General features: G+C 36.3%; 1 protein-coding gene across 1 annotated transcript in view; it reads right to left on the reverse strand.

Moving 5' to 3' along the window:
• LOC134754462 (triple functional domain protein) overlaps nt 1-22,052 on the reverse strand; it is a 364,706-nt gene that overhangs the window by 65,991 nt on the left and 276,663 nt on the right. Inside the window, exons 30-33 of the mRNA XM_063690796.1 lie at nt 11,625-11,751; nt 990-1,118; nt 233-295; nt 2-85 (exon numbers count right to left, since the gene is read on the reverse strand). Of these exons, the coding sequence (XP_063546866.1) occupies nt 2-85; nt 233-295; nt 990-1,118; nt 11,625-11,751 (403 nt within the window). The remainder of the gene's footprint in view (nt 1; nt 86-232; nt 296-989; nt 1,119-11,624; nt 11,752-22,052) is intronic.

Below are 22,052 nucleotides of genomic sequence, written 5' to 3' on the forward strand. Positions count from 1 at the left end.
CCATTTTTTCCTTGACTATTTGTTCAATTTCTGCAATGTCTGCCGGACCACCGTTAGTTTCCAAAGCTTCCATGGTCAACGAATTCTGAAAATATTACCAACATGATACCTCTTAAAAACCTACACGGACCCTTAAGAGTTAGTTACGTTGTTAGAATTGGATATGAAGGTTATTTTATGGTTAAAAGAACATATATTATTGTGTGAAGACTAATAGTAAAAGTTGACTTACGCGAGCTGGTGCATCTGTGGACACTGTGGGAGTGGGCGACTGCTGCAGAACCGCCTGAGGGTCCTGCACACATCAAACTTTTAATGAAAATTCCATCTAACGTTGTGTGTGGGCCGCGACGGCGACGGTTCATATTTCTTTATAACAATTAATTAGCTTAAACATTTCCCACGCAATTAAACTGGACTAACATAGTTAAAAGTGTCCTTAAAACGTAAAGCAACAACAAAAGCACCTGCCCTTCAATGTTTCGACTGTGCTCTTTATCGAACTGAATTCCATTTTAATTATAAACAGCTAAATGCTTTCTTTTAGATCAATATATCTCTCTTTCTAATACATGTGCTATCTTTATTACACAACCTCAACTCTTTAAAACAACACCAATTTAACATAAGTACTCCGTTTTCAGCATTCTCACGCTTTCCTCTTCTTCATTCAAGAAAGCAATAGCGAGTTAGCGACTAAAACGATCATATTTTATGTTACAGAATTATATTTAGGAAAACGGTAATAGTAGGTACAAGGGAGTAAATGTTGTGTACGCAATATGGTGAGTAGGTACTGGTACTGGTACGAGTATATGTGGAGTGGGTGTTGGTTAGTCACCTCACCTGTATGGGTTTCATGGGCGGTGCATCTCCACGTCGGGCGCGTCGTCCTCGGTCTCGTCGAGCGCACTGGACGCGCCGTGCGCGCCCTCGCCGTCCTCCAAGCGGCCGTTGTCACCGTCGCCCGTGTACGTTGGTCACCTCACCTGTATGGGTTTCATGGGCGGCGGCAGCTCCACGTCGGGCGCGTCGTCCTCGGTCTCGTCGAGCGCGCTGGACGCGCCGTGCGCGCCCTCGCCGTCCTCCAAGCGGCCGTTGTCGCCCGTGTACGGTAGCTGATACAAAATTCACAATAATTATATAATCACGTGCAAAGTTTCCTAGTCCAGCTACAGGCACCGACAACTAACACTATGCAATTTTTTATTATATTTGTACTTAGTCCGTGGTAAATTATTGTAGTTGTCCCAGTATAGCTATTTCTGAAAAAGACTCATCACGCTGCACCGACAAGAGCCCACAGCTCTTAAATTGAATGATGATGATTCTGAAAAAGAAAACCTCCGCCGCTGGCAACACCCTAAATGCCAGTCTTTAGTTTCGCGCTATCGGAACGTATCGCGAAACCGTTTTTTCGGTGTGAAAAAATAGTTTTTTTCAGTGAATTTCAGGAACTCAGACCTATTATTATATCTAAAATGTTAATTGGAAGTGTAAATATGAAGAAGAAGATTTATTATGGAAAATGGCGAAAAATTGAGAAATTTACTTATGATGCCATAACATATTTCTGTCATCCAAACAATGTGTTTGATTCATACAAATACTATATTACTGGCATAGTATGTAATATTATGACCTGTTTTCCGGTGGAAAACAATATTCTTGTGACAATATACCAATGATAATAACATGAATAAGGTTATGATAACCTCAATAATACTGCGTTGCAGTAGGTACCTTATTTATTCACGATCACGATTTTACTCTGATCGCCTTTCCACTCTTTTCCGTTGGAAAAGGGTGCTTTTCCGTTGGAAAAGTATGCACATTTCCAAATTTACAAGGAAGCGAAATTACGACATCTTTTATCCCGGTGGGAAACAAGATTACTCAGTCACTTGTTGAGTGAAGGTATATAGTATAAACCTGTACGTATACTGTTGTGTTGTGTACCTGTGTGTATACTGTTTACAACATAATATGTTATATTATGTTTTCCTCCCGGTGGGAGCGAAGAAGTGCATAAGTTTTTGCAGGTATGTATAGGTAAATAAACAGCTGAATATTTATTAATTCCGACCCGTTGGGCTAAGATGACTGGCATTTCCATAGATGTTCCAGTCAAAGATGAATCGTCTCATACCAATTCCCATTTCCACTTATTGTTGAAACTCTAAACGGTTGGGTAAGTACATATAGGTACATATATATTGGAATGAGCCTGGTATATGTACAGGAATTTATATCTGTCCTTGTACTAAATTAGACTGCCACAAAATGTTAGTTTTGGTCATATAATAATCTGAAATGTGCCTCAGACCAAAGGTGGTTTTCATTATTAAAGAATCAAAAGCTATTGTTTATAAGACTAGAATTACTAGAAATTAGACCTAAAGAACCCACAGAAGAGGAATAACAAATGGAAAACAAATAGATGGACTCTCCAACTTAAACTCTATTCATTTATTAAGAATATTTTAGACCTGCTGGATATATGAGAATTAAAGATCCAAGTTTAGTGTTATGCTGGGAATACCAGATCCCGTATGGTCTAGTGGCTTTCACCCAGGAGGCTCGGGTTCGTTTCCCGGTACAGGAACCAACATTAACATAAATAAAACTATTGAATATATCATGGATTGGAAGAAAATGAAAGGACCTTAGTAATGGTATACCATAGAGAGTATTACCATCCCTGTTGTCACAGGTACAAATAATATCTGGGTATTTAAAACATATGTTATATGCTTCCACATTACCCACATGAACTACTGCAAGCGAGACGGGGGTATTGACAGAGGTGGAGCGTCGGTAGAAAATGCAAGTACAGACAGAAAATAGTAATTGATTCATGCACTAAAGTGATTAAAGGAACAGTCTATTATTTTGGTAAGTAGATACCTGATATTAAGATACCATCAAGTAGATGTTAGCAAAGTTCTCAAAATATTAAATGCTTTAATGAGCGGATTCAATTTCAAACACTGATAGTGTCATGATTCTTATAAGTTGCTTATACAAGTATATGTTGAGTATTATAACTCAAGGGGCATCAAGCTGTCATAGTAAGTGTGACACAGTAACATTAAATTTATTTGCTGTCTTACATGAATGTTAATGTACAACAAACGCTAAGTAGATTTGAATACTAAATGATGAGATGATTCATGCTACCTATATAATGTTATACAGGCATATTGCCATCAGAAGCCATCATAAATAAGACATTTTATTAAAACAATCTATTTATTTAAGTGACTTTGCTCACACAAATTAAATCGGGATCGATTTGAAAGTTCAACGAGACAGTGACGTAACATCCATACATATATAATAATGTTAATGTTTTTATTTTACCATTGCATTAGTCTGGTCAACAGTTACACTAGTAACAGTGACAGATATATAAATGGTGCAAGCTTATTGAATAAGATGTAATTTGTTAAACATAAGCATAATTCGGTAGGTAAATATTTAAAATGAGAGAGAGAGAGTGAATGAAGCAGTATGACTTACTTCAACAACAAGAGTGCAGCTTTTATCTTATAAATAATATAAAAGCAAATAGTAGTTTATTTAAATACGAGTACATAACTTGCGATGTACCTCCTACCTACTCAACTATATATTACTGGCTGTTGCCCGCGACTTCGTACGCGTGGATTTGTATGTTGGTGGTTATATATTCTACATGAGCATAATATAGAACATTATGCAGCAAAAGATATCAGTAGGGACGGTTAATGATTTGTTAATAATTATACAACGCATGAAATTTGTCTTTCACAAACTACGAAGTTTCAAGACCCTAACTGAAAAAAATTGTTCCTGATATAATCCCTCTCGACCCTCTTAGAAGATTTACAAGTCCACTATTTAAAAAAAAATCGCTCCCGAAACTATTAATACAAACTTTTCGAAAACGGTGTAAGTAATCAATTTTCGTCTATTTTAATATATTGCCCTTTTTACCAAGTTTCAAGTTCCTAGCTTAAAAGAAAATTTGTACCACATACAAACTTACATCCCCTTTTTAACCCCTTTAGGGGTTGAATTTTTAAGAACGTTGAAATAACTTTTTTGGAATCTTATACAATGCCTTTCTAAGAAGTTTTAAAGCATTTGTAATAGATTCACTTTGAACCCCTTTTTAACCCTTTTAGGGGATGAATATTTAAAAACGCTTAAATTACTTTTCTTGTATTCTAAATTTCTTTAAATAATTAGATCGTAAGCAACAAGTTGTTGTCAAACGCTCCGGCAATAAAAATGGATTTAAAACTATCTAAAGTGAAGTTCAACAGTTGTTATAGTGTAAACTAGGACAATAAATTATAAAATTTCAGCAGTGTGTAATAATCCAAGTCAATTAGTGCTAAATTATAAGACAATTTACATTGAATCTATTGCAAACCATTGAACACGATTTTGTAAGTTACCCGACATATTCACAATTAAACCGTCTCGATCTAAACGCGTAAGTACGCGCGTTATACGGCGGTTAAGACTTATCGACCGCGAAGGGTGCGTCGAGTGCGGTATTGGGAGCATTTATTACCGTGCAACTACAACGAGTTTTATAAGCTAGTACTGGCGCTCTCCCGTGCGTGCGCATTTATTACAGTGCATGATAATTATATTAAAGAAAATAAAAAGCTTTTTTCCGCGCCGTCTTACCAACTCTGAACTATGGCCGATCAAGTTGTGGAATGGGCCTGCTGTCCATCGACTGACACAAATGAAAAGTTCGTACAATGTTGTCTGTGTAAAAAAGGCTATCATTATATATGCCTAGCTCTTGACTTCTCTTCCGAACCGGCTGACTGGATATGCCCGATATGCGCTTCAACAACGTCCAAAGTAAAAAAAGACGACCAAACTCCGATAAGATTCAACACCGGCGCTAGTGCACGCGCTGGCAAGAGACCAGCATTACAGTCTCCACCGGATGTATCAGGGGCACCGATTACAGAACAGGGCATACGTACAATTGTAGAGGAGGTAATGGAGAACCAATTAGAGACTTTAATGGCAAAATTTACGTTGAGCATGGGGGCGATTCTAAACAGAGAATTAAAAACAATGCGAGAAGAGATAAAGGGGATTAATGATTCTGTAACTTTTATGAACCTTCAGTACGAGGACATAAAAAAAGAGAGCAAAGAAGATAAAAAAAGAATAAAGGAACTGCAAGACCAGAATAATAAAATGTCAACTACCTTACAAGATATGACAGGCCGTCTCAATTATTTAGAACAGCAGAGTCGGGCCAGCAACGTCGAGATACAGTGTGTACCCCAAAAAAGTAATGAAAATGTAATTAAAATTGTTATGGACTTAGGGAAGATTGTAAAAAGCGAAGTAAAAGAAGAAGACGTCTCTCACTGCACGCGAGTCATGAAGTCAAATAACAACAATAACCGACCTAAATCCATTATTGTGCAATTTAATACACCCAGACTTCGAGACTCATTCTTAGCTGCAGCAATTAACTTCAACAAATCTAAACCTGTTCCCGAAAAATTGAACACGTCACACCTGGGATTTGTGGGTGTGAAATCCCCGATATACGTTATGGAACATTTGAGCCTCGCAAACAAGTCACTTCATGCGGCAACACGAATAAAAGCAAAAGAGAAGGGATATAAGCATGTCTGGGTGAGAGGAGGCCGCGTCTTTGTGAGAAAATCTGACGTTTCCGAATATATACTGATTAGAGATATGGACTCTTTAAATAAGATAGTTTAAGATAGTTTAAGATACCTAGCAAGCTGATTTGTTATAACTATTTTAAAATTCTCGAGCATTAATATATATTATCAAAACATAGGTGGTCTTAGAACCAAAACTCATAGTGTTTATACGAATGTCTGCTGTTCTAATTATGATGTTATAGTTTGGACTGAGACCTGGCTAAACAAAAGTGTTTCTTCACATGAACTTTTTGATGACCGTTATACTGTATTCAGGAGGGATCGAGAGTCAACCGGCTTTGATTGTGGTAAGGAGGGTGGTGGTGTTCTTGTAGCAGTATTGAAAAGGTTCGCGCCTGTTAGAATGTATAGTTGGGAAACTAACTGTGAAGATTTATGGGTCACTCTCGATCTCCCCTTGCATAACTCATGTGCCAAAATTGCTTTATGTGCCGTATACTTACCCCCACCTGTTGTGAAAACTACCTTAGATTATTTCCTCTCAAACTGTAATGAGGTCATGGAGTCAATTGATAGCTCGACAATTCTTATAGGAGACTTTAATCTGGGACGCATAAACTGGGCACAACCGAATAATCAGCAATCACTTAACGTTAAATTGTCGCTGACAGAAGAGATGCTAATTGATTTTGCGAATTTAAATAACCTTGTTCAGCGTAATGGCATTCTTAATAATCTCGGCAGAACACTCGATCTAGTTTTGACAGATATTATATCTACATCTGTTTCCAATGCTTGTGAGATTCTTTCTAACCCAGGCTCTCATCATCCGCCCATTCTTATCACTATTCCTTTAATCGAGACCAATAGTTTAAAGAGCAACAACCTTCCCTTGATCCCAAACTTTCGTAAAGCTGATTATGACAGCATAAATAAACACTTAGATCGTCAAAACTGGGATGAATTATTTGGAAACTGTGACGATGTTAATGAAATGGTATCAACGTTCTATGAGGTTCTTATGGATGCAATTATGTTACTGGTCCCTTTTTATAAAAAAACCCATTCGAACACATATCCAATTTGGTTTAATCGTACTCTTATAAAACTATTAAAAGAAAAAAATAATGCAAGAAAACGGTACAAAAAGTTTAAAAATCCGCGAGACCTAATTGAATTAAAATTACTAAGAAAAAGATGTGACGCATACGCAATCTCTTGCTATAACTCCTATATTTCTCACGTTGAAAATAATATACATAATAATCCAAAATATTTCTGGTCCTTCATAAAAGCAAAACGAGGAGGTGCGAGTAGCTTTCCTGCTTCGATGACAGACGGGGTTACTGTAAGCTCGGAAGGATTAGAGATTTGTAATTTATTTGCTCAATATTTTTCATCAGTTTACAGGGAGGATGACACCAATAACTTTAATATGGCCAGTGTCATAAAATCATCTGAATGTCTTAATAACGTAACATTAAACCTTGACTCGATTAATAAAAAACTGAAACACCTTGATGCTGCTAAAGGAGCTGGCCCTGACGGTATCCCCCCATTTTTTATATCTAATTGTTCAAAAACATTATCTTATCCGCTACATATTATTTACCGTGAATCGCTTGAAACTGGTATTTTTCCAGATGTATGGAAAAGAGCTAAAGTTGTTCCAATACACAAGGCCGATGATATTAGCGTAGTGAAGAACTATAGACCGATATCTATACTTTGCACTTTTGCCAAGATATTCGAATCCCTTATCTGTCCTTTTATTCAATGTCACTTCAAACAGTATATAACCGATCATCAACATGGTTTCGTTCCTGCACGGTCAACTTCTACCAATCTTGCCTCCTTCTCTGAGCTTGTCACTACGGCTGTTGATATTAATAAACAGATCGACGTTATCTACACCGACTTTAGTAAGGCATTTGACCGAGTTTCTCATATGGTCTTGATTCAGAAGCTTTCTTCCTACGGCGTCACGGATCCCCTACTAAAATGGATTGAGTCATATCTCCATAACCGTTCATTTTATGTAGTTATTAATGGTTTTTCTTCTCAGACTTATAATATCCCTTCAGGTGTTCCACAAGGCTCCCACCTTGGTCCAATATTATTCAATATATTTATAAACGATTTGCCCGCCCAACTTCATCACTCTATCCCGTTCATGTATGCAGATGACCTCAAATTCGCTAGAATGATAACTTGTCCTTCCGATATCGCTCTCCTCCAGGATGACATTGACAGACTTAATAAATGGTGTTCAGAAAACGGTATGTCTCTCAATGCCAAAAAATGCTCCTCTATTAGTTTTACACGTAAGATCAATGCAGTTTCTTCATCCTATCATATTGCTGGCGAATGTCTTCCTAAAGTGCAGACTATACGCGATCTAGGAATTATCTTTGACACAAAACTTACATTCGTTCCTCACATCGATGCAATAGTAAAAAAAGCTTCAAGTATGTTAGGATTTGTCATAAGAAACGGAAAGGTATTTCGTAGGACACAAACCAAAAAACTCCTCTATTACAGTCTAGTACGCAGTCACTTAGAGTATGGTAGTATCGTCTGGCGACCACATTATGCAACTCATTGTCTTCGGATTGAAAGATTGCAAAAAAGATTTATGTGGCACTTGGCTCGATCGGTAGGTCTTGCTAAAAGATCTTTCTCTTACAAGGATAGGTTAAAACGTTTTAAAATGATATCTCTTGAGAATCGTAGAGATCTACTCGATCTCAAATTTCTCACTAAGCTTATAAGAAATAGTATAGATTGTCCACAACTCCTGAGTAGCTTTCGATTCTCAGTGCCTAGAAGAACACCGCGTTTTGCTATCAAGCCACTGTCTCGCCCCCAGCGCCGAACTGTTTTAGGGTCAAACTCCCCGGTACCACGCTTGAGCATTTTAATAAATAAATATAGTGACAAGTTCGACATTCACTTTGACTCCTTGTCCAAAATTAGAAATTTATTCACTAGTAGTTAGTATATTTAGTTTTAATTCCATATTTAATAATACAACTTAAACAGTCGACATCATGGTTGCGCTTTGCTCCTTATTCTACAATAATAAGGTGTTCAAATGTGTCGGCTTTGTCGTTGACTTTGGTTTTAAATTATTCGCATGTGGTGTTTACCAGTAATTAGTTATACATTTAGCATGTAATTAATGTTTGAATAGATGTAAGCCTCAATGTAATAACTGTCGGTGAACCTTAAAATAAAATAAAATAAAATAATAATATATGCCTTTATACAAAGATTCAATTCCCGCACTCAAAAAAATATTTGATCTCCATACAAACTTTCAACCCCATTTTTACCACCTTGGGGGATGAATTTTCAATAATGTTGAAATAAGTTTTTTTCTCTTTTAATTATATATATTTTTATGAAGTTTCATGTACCTAGCTTAAAATAAAATTAGGACCACGACAAAATTTCAACCCCTTTTTAACCACTTTAGGGGATGAATTTTTAAACACGCTGAAATCACTTTTCTTGCATTCTAATAACATGCCTTTATGCAAAGATTCAAGTCGCGCACTTCAAAAAATGTTTGACCTCCATACAAACTTTCTACCCCTTTTTCACCACCTTAAGGGATGAATTTTCAAAAACGCTGAAATTACTTTTCTAGTATTTTAATAATATGCCTTTACACAAAGTTTCAAGTACCGCACTCGAAAATATTTATGATCTCCATACAAACTTTCAACCCCTTTTTCACCACCTTAGGGGATGAATTTTGAACCCCTGCTTAGTGGATACTAACGTCATAAAAGCTATCTATTGTGAAATATTCAGCTCTCTAGGTCCAACGGTTTGGGCTGGGCGTTGATTTAAGTGAGTCAGTCAGTCAGTCAGTCAGTTAGACAGGACTTTTACGTTTATATATATATAGATCATTAAATAAATATTGTGTGGTTGATTTTTCCGGAAATTACAAGCTAATTTGCTTTTAGTATAGACACACAAATTATTTAGATAACTCATGATAATTTGTTTTGACTGATCTAACAGACATTATGTCTGTAATAGCGAGGTACCTCTCTAGAGCCTAAAGAGAACAATGAATCTCAACTAGGTCACTGAAAGATGTAGTATGATATCATTGTTTGCTCATACATATTATGCCTAAATCATTATCATTTTTATAATGCTAATTAGACGTTTTACTAATAGTTACAAATATTTCAAAGTAGACTCTCATGAGTCGCGCATGATAATGATGATGGGATATTTCGAAAACTATCCTTAGGTCTGTTATTAATTCCATAACGCAGTTCTATAAATTTGTTAATAATAAGCTTTCACTTGTTGTTCAACTGTGTAGTCTCATTAATTTTAATTTATATTATGAATATGTACACAAGGATGTTCCTGATGCTAGTCTAAACTGTATATCATTACAAGTTACAACCCGGTCACAATATCTGTGCACCTCGCTGGAATGTGGCGCCTCTCCCGCTTCCCCTGTCACCTCTCCGCGCACTCCCCGGTGCGACAGTACGGTTAGCATCTTCGTTGCCGCTACACCTCCACATTTCTCGAAAAAACTTTTTTTCACACCGTACCCAGACCGCCGATATGACGTCACGAGGTCAGGTGCACAGATATTGTGACCGGGTTGTACTCATTGATGTTAAATTCTCTAAACATCTACAATAATTAACCACGGACTAAGTACAAATATAATTACAGGATTAAACGAACTTACCTGAAGTGAAGTTCTATCCTGATTATATGAAGTACTTAGTCCGTGGTAGGAGTTTCCCTCCCTCCCAAGTTAACATTAAATTTGTTAACTTCTTCCCTCTTGATTTAGCTCTAAACCTACTGACATTTAGGGTGTTGCCAGCGGCGGAGGTTTTCTTTTTCAGAAATAGCTATAAAATTCGCGACGTTCTAAGGCAGAACTGGGACCACTACAATAATTTACCACCACGGACTAAGTACTTCATATAATCAGGATAGAACTTCACTTCAGGTAAGTTCGTTTAATCCTGTAATTATAATTCGTATCTACATTACAAACTCTCGGGTTTCAAGCCCGGTCATTTATAAGGCATGCGAGGGGACACAGATCCAACACGTAGAGGCTGTTTGGAGAGCTTTGATGTCATGTAGAATGCCTGCTGGATCCCATTTACGGGTACATCAATAGATACCCGTAAACCGGTCTCAGCAGGCATTGGGAGCAATTATACAACTAATGGAAAGAGTAAGACTTGGCTATTGCAAAGAGTTCCGGACACCTATAACATTGTGACAACAGTGTTATCGAGGCAGGCGGTGACTCGCCACTCGCTAGATGGGCACCTGATGCGCCATCGGAAAGATGGCCAGGCGCAACACCGGCGTGAGCGGCTTAGGGGTGTCCAGAGGTGTGCTGCGATTTCTCCGAAGTTACTCGCGGCGTTATGCCCTTTAACACTTCCACCCCTGGAGCATAGCTATAGCTATAGCTCTTACGACTCCCCTCTGGACGGCCAATGAAGGCAAGCCAGAGCTGAGAGTACTGCGGGTCCCCTTGGGGTCCACTCAAACCGACGAAGACTCCAAGACACGCCGGAGACGGAGACCCTGACCAACTCTCTGGAGCACTCGGGTCCGTGGGGTCGTCACTACCCACAATAGCTCGCCACAAGCTGCCCTGCAGGCTTATTATGATTATTATTTAGAGTCGGTTGTCTTAAACCACTTGTAACTATAATCCTAATCCATAATTCGATAAAATCCCGTATACGGCATACGAGAAAAAATTACGCTGTGTGAACCTAGCCTTCGTCAGCTTATTTTAGTTTAAATAAAAACTCGCTCGCTCGCTCGCTCTCAATTTGATCAAACAGAACTTAATAAGTTTTTACATGTAATAAGTTCTACGTAAACATGAAGGCGTTAAGCCGGTTAAACTCAAAAAGCTGAAAATACTAAACGTTGATCACGCACCTTCAGTTTCTTCTCGGAAGGAACCTTTTTCAGCTGAGCCGGCTTATCCGCTGGGGACTGCGCCCCGCTCGAGGCCTTCTCGGTCTTGCCCTGTGACGGTTTCCGCAGCCCTCCCAGCCATCGCCTTCTTTAACATATCCAAAAAAAATCCTATAGATCATGTTAATAGCTTAATTGTATACTTATCTAAATTCTAAAGGCCCTTGAGGCATTGTACCAAGAATGCTGGCGGCATTTCCTCGTTGTATCGCAATGCTGATACGTTGTGCGAGGAAGTCGCCAGCTCTTCCGTCACCAGTTACGTCAACCAGACGCTTCGCGATTTCTGCAAATTTTCTAAATTATACTAAGTTTTCTTTAAATTTGCATCTTTACACGATTACAGTATTTAAAGAACTGTTAAATCACGTTCTAGTAACGTACTCACTAAATGACCCATTATGAAAAGGCTTTATATTTACATATCATGATTTGTTTAATTAAATACCATAAAACTAGGATTTTAAGTGACCCAGGAGCCCGTAACCGTGGCAACGAGTGATAAGAAAAAAGTTAATTCACCCAGGTACATGAAATATCTTATTCATGAACCTTAATTGTGTTCACACCATGAGTAAGTCATTAAAGCACATGTGCGGCGGTACGTACGTACCTACTCGTAGTCGAGGCCACGCCAATCGCCGCGCCGCCGCCGCCGCCGCCCGACCACGAGCTATAGTGGACTTCAGTTACACTCGTATGCAACTGGATACTCCTAACCACGCAACTCACATTCATACATATAAGAACATCTTAAGAAAGAAGGTTTCATATAAGAACGCTGTGTTTCAAGTTTTAATTTTTTTGTCATTTACATCTTGTATTTTTCTGCTCTCTGGTATTCTAACTATCCATTCACTATCGTCGTCACAACATTTTAATAACACAATCTTATTGATTATTGATATATTAAGATTATATTTCTCAAGCTTCATTCTTCAGATATAAAAACCAGGTAGTCCTTTAACCTACTAGGCAACTCATCGCATGTTTAAAGTGGGTAGCAAAAACTTTAACTCAAACAGGTCTATCCCTACTTTTCCACCTAGTCTTGATGGGTCGCGCGGCTTGCCGCCATTTCTCATTCTTTATTCTTGTGAGGCAACGAACGCACGTAAAATCATAATTTTGTTTCAAAGTCGTTTAAAATGCCTATACGTAGTGCACTTAGTGCAGTCATTATACGATTTATACGAGAATACGAGATGTAAGCTGTGGGATTATTCGTTTCGTATTCGTTGTGCAATATAAAATATATTTGTTATTAAAATTGTTCATCATCCTGGAGGTTAGTCGAGAACTAGCACGAAGGAATAAATCATCCTGGGGGTTGGTCGTGAACCAACACGAAGGAAAAAATTATCTTGGGGGTTGGTCGTGAACCAACACGATGGAAAGTCTGTTCGTACTTCGAACACCGATTGCGCCCGGGGGTTGGTCGTGAACCAACCAAAGGTTTAATTAAGATCGGACAGCGCGCAACGAAACAAACGGCCCTAAATAATCATATTGTGTTGTGTTAAAGAGACGAGGGAGGGGCTTTCTTTTTATTTGGTTTTAGATGGCCCAACAGAAGAAACTCAAGCAAAATTGCCGAGTGATAATAGATTCTTCAGATCCTGAAGAAAAATCAGATACTTACTTAAGTGTAACTATTTTAACTATTTTTGTAAAAAACTTACACTTTGTGATCAAATACCTTGCATTTACTTAGTACCGCGCGGACCGTGAGTCCACGACTGGTAACTATAAACCTGGGGGGCGGCCTAGAGTCGTCACGAAGATAGAACTTGCTTGGGGTTGGCCGTGAGTCAACACGATAGCAATGCATAACACAATTTAATAAATCTATAGCGGTTCTCGATCAAAACCACGCACATTTTAAAACACCAAGTTCAAGTTTTTCTATGTGCAATAAAGAATTATCTTTTAAGTTCAAGTTCAAATATACTTTATTCATGTAGGCTTATTTATGTAATCTAAAACCTTACGGGTTTTATTTTGAAAAACATTCGAAGTCTACCCTCGAATTAAAAATATTTCTTTTAAATTTTTTCACCAGCGTTCATTTTTGATTTGTGCGTGTCAGAGACACGTCGGTCTAGCTGCCGAAATGTTCGGCACAAGACTACATTGCCTTTTAAAATAAATCCTTACATATAAAATATATTTGGATTTTTAATATCCAATTATATGTTACAGAATAAATTTTACTCACACCTAACCCATAGTACGGTACTTTTATCTGCCCAGAGGTTGAATTTGAATAAACACGAGACTACCTCGTAAATTTATAATTGAAACAATACAATAGTACCTATATTGTTTTTATATTACCCACATAAGTATAACTTGTCTCTAAAAGTGGGAATTGCTAAATAGGTGTACCTACATCACGTCACGTGATGTGAATCTGATCGAAATTCCTAAACTTAAGCTGGATAAAATCTCTTTTACCACAAATGAAATGGAATAAACTAAGTGGTAATACCCTGCACAATGCATATATTTTGGTGACGATTTTTGAATGTTTATATATGCATATAACCATACAAATTATCGGGATACGTACGCCAATATTGTTACGGGATACATAAAAATATATTTATAATACCGTGATCGCTTAAAGGCATAGGCGATGTCAGTATCTAAGTACCTTGTGTCTGTTTAAAAATATGATTTTAGTTTTTTAAGTGATATTGAATAATTAAATAATTAGAATCATCTAATTGCAACAAAGATACCTAACTGAATTGAATTACAGGAAAATGGGTTTATTCATCATTATCTATCTAATAAACCCAATGAAACAATTTGTGAGTACTGAATATGAAAGAAAGAAAGAAAGAAAATAACTTTATTTTGCATGAAATATGGTACAAAAGGTGGTTAGACAATATTATACATAAGTAACACATATTTCACCAGCATCTGGCATGCAAAAAACTAAACTTACAACTAAAGCTAAGAAACAAACGCAAACACGTTTTACGCTTATTTCTTCCTAAATACAAGTTCATGCCGAAGCCTGACAAAGTGACCATTAGAGTACCATCTAACTGAGTTAATGATAAAGCGGTTTCGGTACAATTTGGCTAACTACACACACGAATATATTTGTTCGCATCTCTCACAGATATTTAATATTTATTTTTATGGTCGTAAATAATGGGTAACTAGGTAAATACCTATTAACCTGTATCAAAACTACAAAACGATTACCTTCCGATTATCTTTTAAAGGATCACCCTCAGATTATGCACATAAAAATATAAATACATAATTAAGAAGCTAATAGAAACCGTAAAAAATCAATAAATGTCGAATGCAGTTCAACTCTCATGTGTCGGTCGCGATACTCTTTCAGCCATCATCAATACGATGGGACCATGCAATACGTTTTTGCCAAGTTTAAAATATATGTACCTTGATATTATAAGTTTAGTAACTGTAGTTGGTGGGGACCCACCACTTGCAATACCGCTATGTCATTAATATAGCACATTCATGACAAAAGTCATGGATTAAAATATTAAGATGAATCCACTTAATATAATATTTGTTTTCTGAACTCTCAATACAACCATAGTAGCAAATGTAGCAATACAGCAAAGGCATTTTTTTTTTTATTCCGGCTTTAATGTTTACATTTTAAAAATATACAACATTACGTCGCACAGTCTTTCGTTCCTTGCGCCGAATACTTGAATGGAGGGCATAAGTTTTTAGATTTGATGCTTAATATCTGAATTTCTGTGGATTGATATTCATTTCATTTCATTGATTGCGTGGTTGATTGCTGTGCTTGTCCCGTTCGCGCTGCGAGAATAGAAGCCGCTACACCAATATTTGTGAAAATATAGTCAATCGCGCCTTGCGGTCAATAATAGTAATTTAAATAAAATAAAAAAGGTTCATATCATTTATATATTCTATTTAAAGGTACTCGTCACAGCTGCCATTTATAAATGTATACTAAATTAATTCCTAATGATGTTTGTTAAACGCTGATTTTACCTACTCAGGTTTAACTGGATATTATTATGCATTTTAATAGCTCGAATATATGTACATTAGGTACGTATATATAATTAAATGATAAATAAATATTCTGTTACCATTAATGGACCTTGGCCCATTCATTATATGTAATATGAGCGCAATAATAAACATTTGAGTTTGGGTAAATTACAATCTTATTTGAAAGATTACTTCGAAAGCTGAGTAGACTGCTAGTCTTATAAATTATTTTTGTTTAGAATACCTTTGGTGATGCCACACATATGACATGCTTTATGCTTAATAACTGAACAGAAAGCATAATTTATGCACGTTCATATATTTTTTAGATTTCAGGAAAGTGGTGGATTTTTTAATTTGATAAAAATCAAAATATAATTCTTCTTGGGTAAATCAAAGGACTTAAAAACGACGTTAGACATGTTTCGAGCAAATACATGTTTTTTTGTTAAGTTGAAGCTCTCGAAAACGCGCTAGGCCGCGTGAGTCTTTGTCCATTGCACGTCGTGTCACTATTCGTTGATCAGGAGCTGCTGTAAGCCGATTTGCGCGTGCACGCGCCTAATAACTGAATTTTCTCATTGTCCTCGTCTGCTCAGAGATCATCGTAAGCAGGATGAGTCGTCGTGAGACAGACATCACACGGCCTACGCGACATAAGCGTCAAGACGCGGGGAAAGACATCACAGCCACAGCGTATCCCACCCTGTCTGGAGGTAACGCTGGGTTGTATCGTTAGCCTAAATTACGTCTTATCTTCGTAGATAATTACACTTAGACGAGCCTGAATCTTGTCATCAATAGTGTACTGTTCTGAGCATTCCAAAATTCCGTATCGCGGACAAGCACTGCTAGTGAATTTTAATACATTTCACAAAAGGACATATGTCTTATGAGTTTACTCGTATTAAAATTATTTAGTTATTAAACTTTTTCAAATCGAATTAAACTTAATGCAAAGTTGACCACAAATTGTATGGAATCTTAATCAATTAGGTTTTATGAAGAACAAATTAGATTTTGTTTAAATATCCTAATACGTAAAAGTATATATAGTATATATACCTAATATATGTATACCTTTTTGAACCTGCATTGCTAAACTTTCCCGTGCTTCTTAACAATGCCTTATAACTCAATTGGAACAGTAAACTTGTGTATAACATACACATATGTACATGGTAGATAATTATTTCTACAAATATGTTTTCAGAAATAAATATGCTATGATAATATTGATAATGGGAAAGAATGCAGCAAAACTTTCAACTCTTAACATCTACCTGGTTTTTATATCTGAAGAATGAAGCTTGAGAAATATAATACATGATCAAACGAACTTCAAAGTGAAGTTCGATCAGTATTATATGAGTAAGCTTCATTCGAAGATATAACTACCCTCCCTCCCCTATACCCGGAAAGAAAGTTTTGCTTTAGAAAGTAAAGTCTCTAAAAATAATGAGCAATGGCGGCAAGCCGCGCGCCCCATCAAGACTAGGTGGAAAAGTAGGGATAGACCTGTTTGAGTTAAAGTTTTTGCTACCCACTTTAAACATGCGATGAGTTGCCTAGTAGGTTAAAGGACTACCTGGTTTTTATATCTTCGAATGAAGCTTACTCATATAATACTGATCGAACTTCACTTTGAAGTTCGTTTGATCATGTATTTTAACACGTTTCTTTAGTTTAATCTCAATTTACAAGGCAATTAGTGCAAAGTGATTTGGCTATGTCATTGTTTAGAGCTCATTATCACGAAAACTAATTATAGAATGAATTACTATTATAGTATCATTGATTCCTCATGTTCTAGCGATTAGAATTTAAGTATACAAAAAAACGATATCATCTATGTCACCCGTGAACATGATGCATGTAACTGCGTCGAAATATCGGGAGCTCACAAATAATACAAAAGGTAATCACGGTCTATATCCCGGTCAATATAAGTCTAGTGAAACTAAGCGTGAATCATTCAAAACTCTAATCATCTATGATAAAAAAAATAAGCAAAAATATGTGCACCATTTTTGGCGTGTTTAACCTTTATATTTTGTAAAACAATTATTAACAATAAAAAAAACTGCTTGAAAATGTGCATTCGGTAAATAGATATATCAAATCATTTACGACCACTTTTTTTTGTGGACAGGTCTTAGTAATTTTCCTCGCGGTGGAGTAGTGACAAATTTAGTGTTTTGATACAGTAAAGTTTGTTTAGCTGTCGTGTCTTTAAACATTCGCAACTTTAAGCATTCGTTAAGTTGCATTAATATGAGTATATGTTTTTGTCAAAAATCATACTTTGAAGGTGTGAAATTTGGTGTGAGGGGAATTCAGCTTCTTCGCCGAAGTTGAATTCCTGGGGTTAATACTGTTTAAGTTTAGGTTTGAAGTCATGTTTGGTATCATTTTCAACAAAATCAAACATGTAGAACACCCCAAATATTATTTAGATCTGTTCAGCGGTTATTGATTTCCCATACAAATTTCCACCCCACTTTTCACACCCTCAAAAGATGATTTTGGTTATAATAGTACATTATTGTCAAGGCTTTATAAATATTTATTTTTAGTTTTAAAGTGTGTCGACAGATGGCAGTGAATTTACTGGGGTTACAAAATTTACTATAACAGTACCGCTCTAGTATAAGTTACTATATGATTAAACGGACTCCCAAGGTCGTCCGTTTAAAACGAATCCTCAGCCAGCAAATAGCCTTCCAGCCGAGTCATATATAGTGCTTTTCTCAAAAATGGCGCAATAAATACAATAAAAATATTTTACTGCAGCAACGTTCTTATGTATATATTTTCACTGAAAAAAGTAAAATTTTTGCTTTGCCGCCGTTTTATTTTTTTAATAAAAATAAAAGTGTATTGTTCTGGTGAAAATACGCCAACCTATTTGAGAAACCTATTTAGGTTTCTCAAATATCTATTTGAGATAACTATTAGTCGCGGTACCAACATTATAATAATAAGTACTGATCATCTGTTTGGCTGTTTAATGGACCTATGCCTTCATTTGATATGGCCACTTCAACTTTAATGTTTTTAACTTTTTAATTGTTTGACTGACCATAAACTACGCACTTCGCGACCTACTTTTTAACCGGCAATGTCGACTTTGCCGTCCATTTTTGAGAAATATTAAAAATATCCTTGACCATATTTCTTTAGGCAACCCTCTATTTAATTATGTTCAGGAACATATTTTTATAACATATAAGTTTCATCCGTCAGACGTATCGGTGTAGGTCGATCATATATAACGTATCTCAGACTATAACTAGTTCAAACAAAGCTATGAAGTCAAAAATTGTGTTCCAAGCATTTCCCTCTATAATTTTTTTGAGCATTCATTTCCTGGCCTATAAGTAGATCAATATTATTTTTCATCGCTAAGTAGTTGACAATTTTCACTATCCGTCATTTTATTAGCTATAAACGCTCTTTATTCTCTAAGGGCCACTTGCACCATTCACTAACCCAGGTTTAACCGGTTAAACCTGGAGTTACCATGTACCATGGTTACCAGTACAATTTGTCACTGGATTAACGATTTAACCGGCTAACCCCGGGTTAGTGGTATAGTGCAAGTGACGCTAAGACGGCTTAGACTATGATAGGCGTTCAAAAATTAAAGGTACAGTACAGTCAGCATACAAAGTAACGTACCAGACTATGCGTCAAAATTCTATAAGGTACGTGTACTCGTAGTAAGAGATAATATATATATCTACATGTGGAACGATTACACCGTGGCAGATAGTTTTGGCGCGTTGTTGTTTGATGCTGACTATGCCTACATTACATTAATACTTACTTAGCATAAACAACCTGACTCCACATGATAACACACAGAATGCATCACTTTTACAAGACCTTATTTTTAGGGTAGATCGTAACTCATTCACAAAAAACTTTTACGAATCAACAGAATACACCATATAATGGAAGAACCGTATACTGATTATGAACTACACAAATAACATTATCGTACAATATGGATATCCAAAGGACCCAATCAAGTGGGGGAACGATAGACAAGAATCATTCATATCAAATGTAGATTAAGTGATAAGTTTGTAGTGAATCGCCGCGCCGCGGACGCGCAGGAAGCGCAAATCTAAATACTGGCGCAACATGGACGCACACGAACTGCCAATAAACAGACTATTGACCACATCAAACAACCGCTCTCAATGTTACACTCTAAACCAACTGACATCTACCTAATCGTTTCAAGTTTATCTGATACCTGCAAGTACTTAGCATCATTTCATCACAGCCCGTTTTAAAATTAATTTTTAGGGTTCCGTACCCAAAGGGTAAAAACCAGACCCTAAGACTCCGCTGTCCGTCTGTCTGTCTGTCATCAGGCTGTATCTCATGAACTGTGATAGCTAGACAGTTGAAATTTTCACAGATGATGTATTTCTGTTGCCGCTATAACAACAAATACTAAAAAGTACGGAACCCTCGGTGCGCGAGTCCGACTCGCATTTGGCCGGTTTTATAGTTTTTAATTTAGTTTGTAATATTTATTTTAGGGCATTTTTAGTGTAACTTTTTATTTATAAAATATAATTTCCCTCCTTTTTTAAATATAAGTGTTAATGTAATTGAATTTGGCAATTTAAATAATTATAATAATCTGATGCCAAGGCGAGGAAGCCGGCGATAAGATAAAGGTATAACGTAGAGATAAATTTACATGGATGGAATATTTAATGTATTTTGACTCGTATTCTATTTAAATACATATGTATTTATATGTATTTAAATAGAATAACTTGAAGTATTATATTAAGTAAACATATATTGTAGACCATTTTATAAGTTGTCAGATGAGGTGTGTCAAAGAAGTACTTACTTAAAAGATTACATTTTTGCAGAATCATTTATGCCAGACTAGTTATTGCCCGCGACTTCGTACGCGTGTATTTGTATGTTAGCGGTTATTCTACAAGAGCATTATGCAGCAAAAGATAGCAGTAGGGACAGGGAAGGTTAATCATTTGTTAATAATTATACATAGCATGAGATATGAGATTTGTCTGTCACAACCTACGAAGATTAAAGCCCCTAGTTGAAAAAAAATGTTCTCGATATAATCCCTCTTAACCGCCTTCGATTTCGAAGATTTTCAAGTCCACTAATTCAAATAAAATGTTCGCTCCCGATGCAAACTTTCAACCTATTTTAACTCCCTTAGGGAATAAATTTCCAAAAACGCTGAAATCACTTTTCTTGTTTTCTATTATTGTGTCTTTTTACGACATTTCAAGTCGTTATTTATAAAAAAATTCGATCCCGATGCAAACTTTCAACCCTTTTTTCACCAACTTATGGAATGATTGATGAAAAAAATAATTAAAAACGTTTATATCAGTTACTTCTATTTTAATGCCCTTTTACCAAGTTTCAACTTCTATCTCCTTTGTAAGCCCCTTAGGGGTTGAATTAATACTACATTATATTATAGAAGTTTTAAAATATTTATAATGGATTCAAACTTTCAACCCCCTTTTAACCCTTTTAAGAGATGAATATTTAAAAACGCTGAAATTACTTTTCTTGTATTCTAATAATATATGCCTTTATACAAAAATTCAAGTCCCGCACTCACAAAAATGTTTGATCTCCATACAAACTTTCAACCCTTTTGGCTTTTTTTAACCCTTTCACGGGATGATTTTTTAAAAACATTGGAATTACTTTTCTTTTATCCTAATACTATGCCTTTATACAAAGATTCAAGTACCGCACTCACAAAAATGTTTGATCTCCATACAAACTTTCAACCCCTTTATCACTATTTTGGGGGATGAATTTTCAAAAACGCTAAAATTTGTTTTCTTCTCTTATAATAAAATGCGTTTTTACGAAGTTTCAAGTTCCTAGCTTAAATTAAAATTTTAACCCCATACAAACTTTCATCCCCTTTTTAACCCTCTTATGGTTGAATTTCTCAAAATCGCTTCTTATCTCTTGTACACTTTATACGTGCAACCTTTGAAATTTTCAACTTTCTATCTTTTGTAGTTTTGGCTCCGCGTTGATGAATCAGTCACTCAAGACACGCATTTATATACAGGTTGGCTAAAAAAATGCATTCCCGTTGCCAGGCAGGTTTTGGGATTATACTGAGCAATTTTTACTATGGGACCAACCAAGAAATTGCGAAAAAAAATTGCCCTCATAGAAAATGGACCAGCCAAAATGTATGAAACAGCCAAATTTTTTATCACGCTTTTGAGGTTGGTCCCATTGCTGAGTAAAATCCCAAAACCTCTGGTAACGGAAATGCACTTATTTTTTTAGCCACCGTAGATGAATTAACTGAAGACTAGACACAATTTC

Source organism: Cydia strobilella, chromosome Z, assembly GCF_947568885.1.
Source record: "Cydia strobilella chromosome Z, ilCydStro3.1, whole genome shotgun sequence".
In the NCBI taxonomy this organism is placed as follows: Eukaryota; Metazoa; Arthropoda; class Insecta; order Lepidoptera; family Tortricidae; genus Cydia; species Cydia strobilella.